The 12645-nt window shown below is 39.4% G+C and overlaps 1 protein-coding gene and 1 long non-coding RNA gene across 6 annotated transcripts in view; one reads left to right on the forward strand and one right to left on the reverse strand.

The window, feature by feature from the left end:
• The window catches only part of LOC130159186 (uncharacterized), a 750763-nt gene that overhangs the window by 587087 nt on the left and 151031 nt on the right, over positions 1 to 12645 (reverse strand). The gene's annotated exons all lie outside the window — the stretch shown is intronic.
• LPCAT2 (lysophosphatidylcholine acyltransferase 2) overlaps positions 1 to 12645 on the forward strand; it is a 32776-nt gene that overhangs the window by 9350 nt on the left and 10781 nt on the right. For all 3 annotated transcript variants that reach the window (XM_056360511.1, XM_056360512.1, XM_056360513.1), the window contains 7 exons: positions 2596 to 2656; positions 3657 to 3715; positions 4999 to 5033; positions 7309 to 7363; positions 10633 to 10715; positions 11269 to 11394; positions 12490 to 12643. In XM_056360511.1, the coding sequence (XP_056216486.1) occupies positions 2596 to 2656; positions 3657 to 3715; positions 4999 to 5033; positions 7309 to 7363; positions 10633 to 10715; positions 11269 to 11394; positions 12490 to 12643 (573 nt within the window). The remainder of the gene's footprint in view (positions 1 to 2595; positions 2657 to 3656; positions 3716 to 4998; positions 5034 to 7308; positions 7364 to 10632; positions 10716 to 11268; positions 11395 to 12489; positions 12644 to 12645) is intronic.

A 12645-nucleotide genomic window follows, 5' to 3' on the forward strand; every position in this document is an offset into this window, starting at 1 on the left:
TCTTATGTGTGAGAAGCCATGTTGCACATTTAGATCGGTCTGCCTAGTGGAAAGATTTTAATGTGGAAGAAATAGTTATTGGTTCTGCACAGTGTTTTCCATGGGCATACCTCAGCAAGAAGCTGCTGCTGCATTTCTAGGCCTTGGCTGGCTTTCCATCCTGACAAGCTAATGGGGCGGGGCTTGCTTAGGATGGACAAGAGCATTGAGGCAGCAACTCTGCTGCTTTTACGACAGCTGGAATGGAAATCTGCATCCTTTGCAAGAAGAAAGACCTGGAGCAGCTGTGAACCTACTGACACCTCATTTGGCAGTGTGTCTGTGCTTTCTTCTGTTGCATTGACTCTGGTCTCACATTGCCTTCAGATACTATGAATACAGTGTCATTGCCATGCTGCTGGACAAATACAGGCGGCAATACAAGACCTTTCTCCAAAGATACCCTGTGCAGATTTCTGTATAAACTCATGCTTTGTGTTTTGAATTAGTTCTTGACTTGTTTTCTTAGGGGTTAATTTACTTAAAGAAGCGACTGGTTCAGTAGCTAAAGTCACCAGATCTCTTTAGTCATACCTCCTAAATGGCTGAGAACAGTTAACTTTGCCTTCACTTTTGTTCCAGTGAATGGCTCTTGAGGAAAATTAAAGAGGCAAGTGAAAATACAGACTTCAGTAGCAGGTATCACTATGACTGCTAGACTGAATGCACTGCTCTACATTCTGAATAGTCTCTAGAAACAGAGAACATTCAAGTAGGGAAGACTTATACTTGCCTCTTTTTTTGAAATGGCATTATTTAGACATTTCATGCATCATTTTTAGTTAGCAAGTACCTTACATAAAGCTTTTTAGTTAGTGTTTAGACTACCTTAATTTGAATCACAAATGCATTTTTCTAAACTGCCATAAATATTTTTAGAGCCTTCGTTATTTTTTCAATTTGACAGTTACATGGAGGATTTAAAATGTGCACATGTCAAAGCCAGGAAGGCCTTTTTTTTTGTAATACTGTGCTTACAAACTACACTGATGCTTATGATTTGTTAAACTGTTCTGGATTAAGTGATACCAGCAAAGCCCTGGTAGACCTAATCTCTGCTGAAATCAGCATGGGGAGGAAAGGGGAATTGGCTCTACACCAATACTGCACTTGGGATAACAACTAGGTATGTATTATGGCATAAATAGTCTTATTAAGAGTCAAGTAATCTGGGAATCTCCAAGACTTAGTCAGCAGTACAACTGGGGGTGTCACTAGGTAATTCCAAGCCCTCTACCCGGACCACACCTTCCTCCTACTGTTTTTTTTTCTTTCTTTCTTTCTTTCTTTCTTTTTTGTGAAACCTGACCACAAAGTGATGTCTGTCATATCCTCTTCAGAGTGCCTGGGCTGCATTCTCTTAGCACAATAGAAAAGGAGGAGTAGCTGGATTCCCTGTTTCCTCCTCCTAAAACCAAAACACAACAGGCTGGGCAGCACTTGTGCTTATTAATAGCGTGAGGTTCTGATTAGTGCTTCTCCCAACCTTGTACCAAAACAAAGGGGAAGGAGGGAATGTTTACTTACTCTTTGGTCAGTTACTAATAGGTTTTCTGGGGCTTATGACATAGGCTAAGCAGAAACATACCCATTTTTGTGTCCATAGCACCAGCAAACAATTCCTGATGACAGAATGCATAGTTGAGGACTAACTGTAGATAGGTATGTGCAGCTGTCATACCTTAGAACAGCCTGTGTGTCTTGGGTGTGACTAATGATGCCATCTTTCATCTAGTCTTGACCTGTTTGTTTGGAGTGAAGTGAGAGCACTCCTTGAGCACTCTTTTGCTCCAGACCAGTTCTTGTGCTGAGGTTTTGGAATGCTGCTTATGATCCTGTAGTGATCTGAGAAACACAAAGCTTCCTTGTATATTCCTTAGGGGGCTGGATTCAGTGTGTCACATTGCAGCTCACTGTGCATCTAATCTAGTATCTTTCAGACACTAATTTAGAAACCTTCTGGGTATTTGGTGGTTCTGAGTCATTCAGGTTCCGAGGCTACGCCGTGGTGCGTAATGCCTTCAGAGCTCTGCATCACATGCACATGCTCTCTCTGCCTTTTGCTGCTACCCCTCAAGCTGTGATCTTCTCATCACAGCTGGGAGCTCACTCATGTTGATGGCATCTGTGCCTGTAAACGCTCAAGTACCTTATGGACTTCATGTCAGCCCAGACTCTTGATGTTTATACACCCAGCAGTTCAATAAGGAGCTGCCGGCAGAGGAACAATTCTCATATCATTACCAACACTAAACATTCCAAGTGAAACACTTGAAGTGTTTTGTACCATATTTCTGAACTGACAAAGGCCTTTCCCCAGAACTCCTCTCTTGCAAAGCATCTGTTTCCAAATCAGGATGGATCAGATTAATATTACTGTAAGCATCCTTTACTTATTTGTTCATTTCCTTTTGAAACAGTGATGATATTCTTGTGATGCAGTGTAACATGTCACAGGGCCTGCATAAAAAGTCAGCCCGTATGTAACTGATGCTGAAGTATAATCTTTTTATGAAATGTGTGTGTATATGTATTTCTCTCTCTTTAAATCCCAAGATACTGATTTTCCCAGAAGGCACCTGCACAAACCGATCTTGCCTGATCACATTTAAACAAGGTGAGAGATTTTCTTGCATGGTTGTTGGAAAATAATGCATGGAGTATTAATTTGGTAGTTCTAGTAAGGCCTGTACTTCTGCAGGTACATCCTCCGCAACAGCACTTTAGTTATGTCCTACATTACTGAAGTTTCAGTGGCACTAAGGCCACTATTTTATACTAGGCAGTTTACTTTTCTGATTTTTGCTATTTTGTAGGATGCAAAATACCCGTGATGTATACAGTTAGTTGTTTGGGTTTTATCTGGGTACAGTTTTCATGGAATTTATTTACCCAGAAACTTGACTGTGATTATTATGAGATGAACTACCAAAATATATACTACTTAAGATGTTCTTTTAGATGAACTTACAGTCATGCCCTTCCTGTGCATTTTCCCATGCAGGACTTGGCAACCAAGTTATGAAATCTCTTTGCATAGTGCTTAGCAAGGCAGGCCCATAGATTATTTTTAACACAGATACTTGATAGCATCACTGATCATTAGATTGTTGTGCTGCGCTTCAGTTAAAGCCATGGTGTTCTCCTTTCTTACTGCTGAACAGTGTCTCGGGTAGCGAAGTTACAAAACCATTACGACATGCTCAGATCTATATCACTTAGGAAGATAATCAGAACAGAGAAGGGTTCAGGAAATGCTCAACAGCCTCGTGAGCATCTAATCCTTTGAAATGAATGCCAGTCAATGGGGAGATAATACACAGAAAACGAGTTTGACAGTGCAGGAATCTCAGATCTCAGACAGCTTTCTCCTTGAAGTGGAGACTAACCCTTTTCTGTTCTGATAACTTGCTAGTTGTTCTGCTGATGTACAAAAACAAAAGAAACTAAAAAGGAAAAGAAAAAAAAAGAGCTATGCAAACAAAACAAGAACACTTTGCATTCTTCTTGCCTTTTTAAAAATTTCTTCTTCCAGATACAATGTCTTGAATCACTTAAAACTCCCAACTGCTGTATTAAGCTTGGTCTTAACAATCAATTCTAATTTCGGGTTGCAGGTGCCTTTGTTCCACAAGTCCCTGTACAACCTGTGTTGCTCCGATACCCCAACAAGCTGGTGAGAACTTTCTTCTATCACTAACTAGTAGTATGGAAGTCAAAATCCTGACTTAAACGCTACCTACAGTAAATATTTTGCATTGTCACTGGAGAATCTATTGTCCTGGGCTTTAGCATTGGAAAGCTCCTGGAAGCAGCAAGGCTTCCCAAGTGTCATTATGGTGTAGTTGCTATTCTGATTGTGAAAAACTTACTGCTGGACTTCTTAGCTATAGTTCAAGTAAGAGGGAGCATGGGAAAGTATTGCAGCGGAAGTTAGAAACTTCCTGCAAAGCCGCAGAGCCTGTACTTTGAAGTCTAAAATGCACGCAACTTCCCTACTAGTTATAATTTTTTGTTTAAGCTCAAAATGCTCTTACTGCAAAGGGTTTTGCAAAGTTTCTGAGCAAAAGCAAAGCTGAGTCACGCAGTACCTCCAGCACCCGCTCCTTCAGGCACCTCAGGAGGGCAGCTTTGCAGGTGGTTTTTTTTCATGCAACTTTCCCTTGTTTTGCCAAGTAAATGTTTACATTTTCTGCCAGGTGTAGGGGTACAGCCCTATTGGTCTGCTTCACTGGCAAGTGTAAGGCTGGGACATGGGTCTAGCAACTTGTTAACTTTTTATTTGATTATCTGGTCATCCAACAAGTCCAGAAAAGACTGAACTTTTATCCCTTATGGCTTTTAAGATGAAAAACAAGTGTTTGTTATCATTGTTGTTATTTACAAAGATTCCTTGGTGAAATTCTTTTACAGGTCAATTTCAAAACTGAAGTGAACCACTAAAGGGGACTGGTATCTCATTTCACTGATAGGATTTCAGGATCTGCAGTATACATTGTAAAAAATTACTTATAAGAAGTAATAAACATAGAATAAGGGAAAAAAAGCAACGCAAAAAAAGCATGATAGATTACCTATGCAGAAATGTCCTTAAAAAAATAATCTAATATATTTATGAGGGTGCCTTTCTAAAGGGACTGGTGAAGTCCTCTGAAAAAGTCTTACTAGATTATTTTTTTCCTACTTTGGTTGTTTGAATCAGAATGAATGATTTAAAATACTTAAGTAACTATAAATTTTATTCCTAATTGATATTATCAGAAGTCTGCCATGCTTATTTCCAGATTTCTAAGGCAAGGAATACTAGTCACCTTGACACCTTTATTTTCACTACAGGACTATAAAATCATCAATCACCTGCTTTGACTAAACTTGTGCCTGTTTTATATTGTAACTTACCTGCTCTCTAACTTTAATCTGGTTTTGTCATACATTTCTGTGCTTTATTTTTTCCCTTAGGATACTGTGACCTGGACATGGCAGGGCTATTCATTGTAAGTTTCTTCATCCTACCGAAAATTACATACAGAATTCTTTTCCCCCATTGCTAAACAGTCTGCCAGACAGATTCAGCTAAGCCAAGACACATGTTCTTCTCAATCTGTTTTTATGAGGGGGAAATACTTGGGGATAATGCTGTCATGCAGTGGATTTCATATCTGAATGGCTAGAGAAAGGGTTTGCAAGTGGGGAAGCATTTTGTTGCACATTACAGAAAAAGTAAGATGTGAAATTCTTTGTCTTTGGGAAACAATCATAGTCATCAAAATCCATACATGTTTACAGTTTCCTACATGGTATACAAATAAGAATAAATAAATGTTATTTTATCCCCTCTGTTTATTCATTCCTCCATCTCATTTTAAGTCATATGAGAGTAAATGAAGAAGATGGGCCAAAAAAGTATTAATTTTCCTCATCTTTCCCTGTTCAGACATCTAGGGTTCTTCAGATTATTTTTGCTTGACTCAACAAAAGCAACTGTTTGAGATCCCAGTGAAGAGGCTACGGTATCTGACATTGGAATAATGAAAAAGGTTTCAATAAACCAGTTAGGCCATGGATCTGTGTTTACTCAACACAGGTGGCCTTCTGATAGGCTAAAATATTTTATTAAAGGATTAAAAAACATCTATGGCTGCACTGAAAATATGTCTGGAAAATACTTTTCACCTTATAACCATTCGTTAAAATGTGGATTTGCAGAATGCATATACCGCATTTTCATCTGGAGTATGTAGTGTATCTAAGTACGGTAGTACTGATTCACTAAGTGACTAAGATTTTTAAGGCCCCTGATTTTGAAACACATCTGAACTAATGGAGCAGATCATAAGTGCCTTTTAAGGTATCATTAATTAATCCTAGCATCTGCACAGGTAGAATTGATGACCTAGATGAAAATGTCCATCTCAGCTTCCCAAGAATTTCTTGCTGTTATTACTGCTGTTACAGTTATCAGCATACTGAGAGTAGTGAATGTTGCAAATTCAGTAGCATGCTACAGTTTTCCCCTATGGAGGATTTATTCCAGAAGATTGAAAAGGAGCTATGTCTTCAGTTATGAGAGATGGTGTAGGAATAGGTGAAGAAAAATTAAATTAGAGGTATTCCTTGGAAAGGAGGAGGCTGCCCATTCACTAAAAATTGAGAAATGCTCTAAGCTTGGTGGCTGGATGATAAAGGCTCAAATCAGAATCTGTGAGAAGATGAAAGGAACAGCTTAGGAAAATCATGGGAAGAGAAAGGATGGATGAGGTAGAATCTAGAGATTCTTAACAAAAATAACTGGAGCCAGGAAAGGATGGTCCCCCACCAGATCACTGTCACACTGTCTGTAAAACTTCCTGGATATTGTGGCCAGGATGGGACAGTACCAACCTCCCTCAGAAACCTCCTGACCCAGTTTCTGCTTTCACTTACTGTTTCTTTCTTACTTTTGTGCCTTACTGGGAGGAAGACCTAATGTTATGTGTTAGAAAATCAAGCATTAAGAGTGGATTCCTGCCGGAAGTGGGAAGGATCCCATAGTTGTTCTCCTGCCTTTTCCTTTTCTCCTTTTTATTTTGTCCAAAACAAGAACAGAACAAAGGCGGCTTGAGGATTCTCTATTGTAGTTTCCCTGATTTAAAGAGAAAATAATGCATTTCTGCTTAACAGTCAAAGTGAAAATAACAGGCCAGAAGTGGAAGTGATTACGCTTATCCTCTCCCAGTTTCTTCCTCCCCCACCATCACTAAAATACGTGACTTTTTTCTAAAAGCACTGAAGGTCCAGAACATAGTGGCAATTCATTAACACATTTGTGTAAACACTACTATAATTTGCAAAATGGCTAGCAAATAATAAAAAAAACCTTGCTTCAGTTCTGCAGAAGGAAGTTACTAGTCCCATTTTGCAGATGAGAGAATAAAAGATAAAGTAAAGCTACTTCTCAGCATCAAAGCTCTTAAGGCTTTAAAATCCAATATGTATTCACCTCTTTAAAGATAAAGTTTGGCCAACTTTGCTGGCCAAAGAACTGTGTAGTATTGTTAATACACATGACAACAGACAAGTTGCCTGCCCAGCGAGCAAGCAGCAGGTACCTCAGAAGCCCTGCAGAAATGTCGAAAGCAGCATTTCAGGGAACTTCACTGCAAAGTACTTCAAAACCTTGCCCAATATTGGTTGTGGTTTTGTCTATGCTTTAAAATGTTTCACCTACAGACATGCAAATACTTTGTTTTTAAATAAGTAAAACGTATTTTTCTTCCTTTTTGCCTGCAGAAAAGAGCTGTGCGCAATGACGTTGTGTCAGCTCTTCACAAGAGTAGAAGTTGAGGTAAGAATCCGAAATATTTTTGTACTAACGTTCAGCAACCAGGGAATTGATACCTTAATATAAATGCATTATTCACGTTGTTAGTCACTGTTAATGAATAATAAACAAATGTCTGAGAAACAACAAGAGAATCACAGTGAGTAATAGCTAGAGATTTGTTGTCCGTATCGGGGTATCACTTAATCTGAGTTCCCAAAAGGAAGCTGTCAGAAATGCCTTTATTTTTAAAGCGTTGTAAAATAATTTTTAGTTATCGCAACATACATTTTACATGTTAAAACTAAGAATATGTTCTGTTAAAGGTAACAACTTCTTTTTCCCACCTTCTCATTTCCCTGCTCCCTTCAAAGTATCCTTGTCTTCCTCACCATCTTCCCAGACTGAACTCTAAAAGGTTTCTGCAACTAAGAGCTTACTGAAGGCTGGGACTTGTACTGAGCCTTGTATAACAAACAGGTTCCCTTGATCATTAAAATTGGCTGCACAGCAGAAAGACAGACCAATGACAATGGAAACAACATACACGCTTCTTAGTATCAGAACATATACTCTTTAAGTGCTCCCTATCAAAGAGTCAACATTCAAAACACAGTAGTTAGGAGCCAGATAACTGAGGTGTGATCAGTTTAAGTGTTGTACTTCACATTCCTTACCAGACCACAAAGGATTGTCAGGGTGGACTAAGTTGGTTTAGGGACCAAAGGAACAGGAGAGATTCAGACAGGTTTTGCTGTTTATTTGCAAAACACAGAACTTGGCAAAGTTGTGCAAAGCTCTGTGAATACAAGCAGTGTTGCTACTACTAACAATTAGCAATATAGTCTTTGTGAAATAATGAAATTCACTTTAAGGGAGCACCTTGTTATTGTATAGTACATGCAGTAGATGTGTACTTATAGAAGGTATACTAAAGAGCTAATTCTCCTAATTATTTTTGTACAGAAGGATATACCTATGTAAATTATATATGTGGGAGCAAGGAAAAGTTAATGTAGCCCTTCCACTAGAAGGTTTATTTTCCTCAACTTCAGAACAGAACTCAAACTTGCCAGTTAGGGGAAATAACTTTAATGTTCCAAAAGATGAAACTGAAACATGAAAAAATAATGCAGCTTTCACAGCAGTATGTGTCCCCAAACTGGAACTATTTCTTATCATCAATGCAAAACTCCTCCCATTTCAAAATCCTTCCCATTCTAACAAGAGAAGGGGCAGATTTGCCTGAGGAATGAGAGAATCCAACTGCTCCATTTAGGAGTGGACATTTCTATTGATGTCCCATGCTGTGAGCAAGTAGCCTCTCCACTCCCTCTTGTGCTGCCTCTACCTACTGTGCAGGAACAGTGATGTACTCCTGTAGTCCAAGGGAGCATGTGCGCCTGTCTAGTCACGTTCTAACGAACTAGATACTGGAGATTAAACAGTGAACCTGGCACTGAGTTTTACAGCTGCAAAAGATACAGCATTTGGCAAATTCTGTAAGAAGAGAGACTGGGTCAAAAGCAGATCAGACAGGTATTTTTGCTACTGAAAGAGCAGTGAAGAATTTTTCTTACATGACTGCAATTTGACAGGGAAGGTATACTTACTAGTCTATACCAGATAAGCAGCTGGGGGTGTGTGAGATCACGCATGCCACCTCAGGAGGCCAAGAAATCAAATTCTTTATCCCCCAGCTGTGGTTTCTGGCAAACTGGTTTTATGAATAATTGTAGGTGGGTTTTTTGAAGGCGACAGAGGTGGTGTTTAACCTACCAGAAATTTAGGTTGCTCTCTGAGCAAGACCTCAGCCTCAAATGATGTAATGACCGCTTTCAAGACCATGACCTATGTTTGCATAGATAAACTTCTCAGATTTACGACTTATCTCACCCAGTGATGACACAGTTTTCTGTATCTGTACAGTGTACCTGTGCTTCCTTAATTTAAAAGATATGTGACTTCTGAAGGGGAGTTGTAATAAGCAGGGACATATGTCAGACCTTGAACAGAGCTGGCAGCTGCTTCCAGAAGGAATGAAAACTCAAACCTTAATGTGAACAGCTGGACCCCTGCTGTCCTTAAAGGGGAGAAAACTTCTAACTATAAACAGAAAATTGTTATGGCTATTTGACAGATAACCATTTCCATAAACTTACAGTTTCTGATTATAAAGAGGCAGCATTCCTTAAAAACAAATACTAAAAGGCTGTTCAGGAGGACTGCATTTATATGGGACATTTACTACTGTATCAGTGCATGACCAGCAGCTGCAATATAACTGAAGACACATTGACACATAATCAGCAATTGTATCTTCCAATGAACCATGACCAAGACCTTATACTTATTCTAGAATTGCTGTATTCTAAGATTTAAGGGCAAGGTTTCAGGGCGGGAAGTAGCAAACTCAGATAAATGATAACCGTAACTGAGAAAAGGCATGGTAAACAGAGCTGCAAGCGAACGCTGTAGACTGAAGTAGGAAGAACAAAATACTCCCACATACGCACTGCTTTGCAAACAAACAGATGCTAATTCACACTGTGTTAGATAATAGTTAATCTATAGTACATTTTTAGTGTAATGTTACTTCAAGTTCTTACATACAAACATTGAATAAATCCTCAGCAGTAAATACGTTGCCATCTGGGGTGTTTTCTAGGTTTGGAAGGAGGAGGATATTTTGCTGGGGCTTTTTACTCTCTGCTTGGAGCTCCAAAATCAAAGTATAGTATCCAGTTAGTGTTCTACTTACAATTCAGAACTAAGATTCCTTAACATTTTCATAGTGGAGCAAAAACTTACAGGAAACTTAACAGTCACATGCTGACAGATACAATCACCAGGTACGAGGTGGGACTATAGTGTGTACTTAAAAACATTAAAAATCTTACATCAACTATCCCAGTATGTAACATCACTTATAAAGTGATCTTTGAAAAGGTGCGTACAGTATTTCAGACTCACATTCTTACCAATGTAGCATTTAATTTTCTAATTAAATATACATTTAGTATACCGTACTTCTTTGGGGGGTTGATTTTTCATATTAAAGCAGCTTCTGCCAGCCTAAGAGGTGGTTCTGGACCGAGTCTCGGTGGTGTGGCTGGGGTGGAGGAGCCAGAGGGGTTTCTAAGGCGGCTGAGACCTCTAGTGTCCAGCTCCGTCACTTCACTGCACGGCTCTGGTTTTCTGCTCTTCCCCCATTCCAAACAATGGCAAGAAGCTGTTCATGTTGCTAATAAAGTGGTGGCTGTTGAATTGATCGGATAACTCCTCCCTTTCAGTTTCTGCCTGTTCATGTTCCTACCGACGAAGAAAAGAACGATCCCATTCTTTTTGCCAACAGAGTCCGACAAACCATGGCAACGTATGTCATCAGTCATTAATAAAATCTTTGAGAACTCTTCTTTTATATTCAGCAATTCCATACATATCCTAGCCGTAAAGTTCAATTTAGGCAAGTCCCAGGTACTATATATAGGAATTGCTCTAAATTTTCACTAAGAGGTGTCAAATTCCTATGCTAAACCACCCTGATTGTTCTCACATGAAACTTAAAGAAGGTTGTCTTACCTTGGAGCATAGTATGTTCAGTTCATGGAAAGCTGGAATAAATTGCTTCCTTATTTGCTTGGCAAGAATAAGTGGGTGGTTTGTTCTCCAGGGTTACTGGGCTGCATTTATAAGACTGTAAATCTTAGAATATCATGACACTGCCATAATGTAGTTTCACAGTATGGTCTCAGAGTTCCACAGAATAATATGTAGTGCTTTATCCTATTTGCAGCCATTCAAGATGAACTCTCATTTGGTTTGTATGTTAGCATTAAAGCCAAACTAAGACAGAGGAGGGAAACAGTCAACTGAAAGTAATTTTAATGTAAGGAATTTATTTTTATTTTTCTTTGATTTTGTTTCAGTGCCTTGAATGTGCCAGTCACTGATCACACTTTTGAAGACTGCAGACTGATGATTTCAGCAGGACAGCTGACTTTACCCATGGAAGCTGGGCTGGTGGAGTTCACCAAAATTAGCAAGAAACTCAAGTAAGGGAAGTTTAGCTGCTGGTGGCATAAGTACTGCAGCACTTGACGGCCATCTACAGAAGGATAAATCACCTGACAACTGACTTGGCCATGTGTAATATAGTGTATTTATGCGTACAACTGACATACATAAACTATATGGAAATCAGAGATGAGGAAAACCCCAGTAACAGCTATCCCAAGTAATTTTTGTGGGTAGTGTTACAAGGGGAAAAATGTATTTTTCTAACTTTTTATGGAATCAATCTCACCAAAAGGTGAGGAAGGTAGAGCGGTACCTATTTTAGGCACTTGATGGTAATCTTGGTACCCAATTTAAATTACTTTTGTGGAGATGCACAGGCAGCATGTGGTAGGAAGAGTCTTCTTTCCAGTCTGAGACTCCAGCCAGTGAGTTACTGTTTGTAGCTGTACTGTCCAGCCATGTTTCACTAGCGGTGTCGACTTAGTCTGTCTGCATACAGTAGAATTTGAGTACTGAAACACTTAATTGTAATGCAATTCCATCAAATAACCTGGCATGGCTGTGGTCAAATCTGAAGTTATGTGCTATATATCCATTTATAGAACTTTGTCTGGAACGATCTTCAATAGATACATGGCAATCCTAATTATTTTTACTGAGGTGCATGGTGTATTTCTGCAGAGAGATCAGATACTTCTCAGGCTGCGGTAACGCTAGCGTTTCAGCAGAGAGTTAGCTAATAGAGCTGAGATCTGTTCCCTTCTATTAAGGAAATACTCACCCTAGAGCATGATGCAGCAAAATAACACTGCCCCTGAGTTTCTGGTAATGAAAAGCTCTCTGCTAAACTAGCCTAGTAATTGGACAGATGATTCTAGGGTTGGGAAGTTACTCTAAGGAAGTCTGACATACCCAAGCATAGAACTGCCTGCTTTTATAACCAGGGAGAACAGTCTTTCATTGCTGATTTCATATAAAATATCAGGTTGGAAGTACAGCATTTCTAATGCTGTACACACCTGCTCTCTTTGGCTGTTTTTCACGTTGAACACTGTAGTAACTCTTACTGAAATTCCATCTGTCCAAGATCTGCTGTGTAGAAATCTCTCCTCTCCCTCGTGTTTGCATAGCCTAAAATGGAATCATGTCAGAGAGCAGCTGGATACCTTTGCTGCTATTGCGAGTGCTTCCAAAGGGGGACGAATTGGGATTGAGGAGTTCGCAGAGTACTTGAAGCTGCCTATTTCAGATGTCCTCAGAGAGCTGTTTCTACTCTTTGACAGGGT

The sequence above is a fragment of the Falco biarmicus genome, chromosome 15 (genome assembly GCF_023638135.1).
Source record: "Falco biarmicus isolate bFalBia1 chromosome 15, bFalBia1.pri, whole genome shotgun sequence".
Lineage (NCBI taxonomy): Eukaryota > Metazoa > Chordata > Aves > Falconiformes > Falconidae > Falco > Falco biarmicus.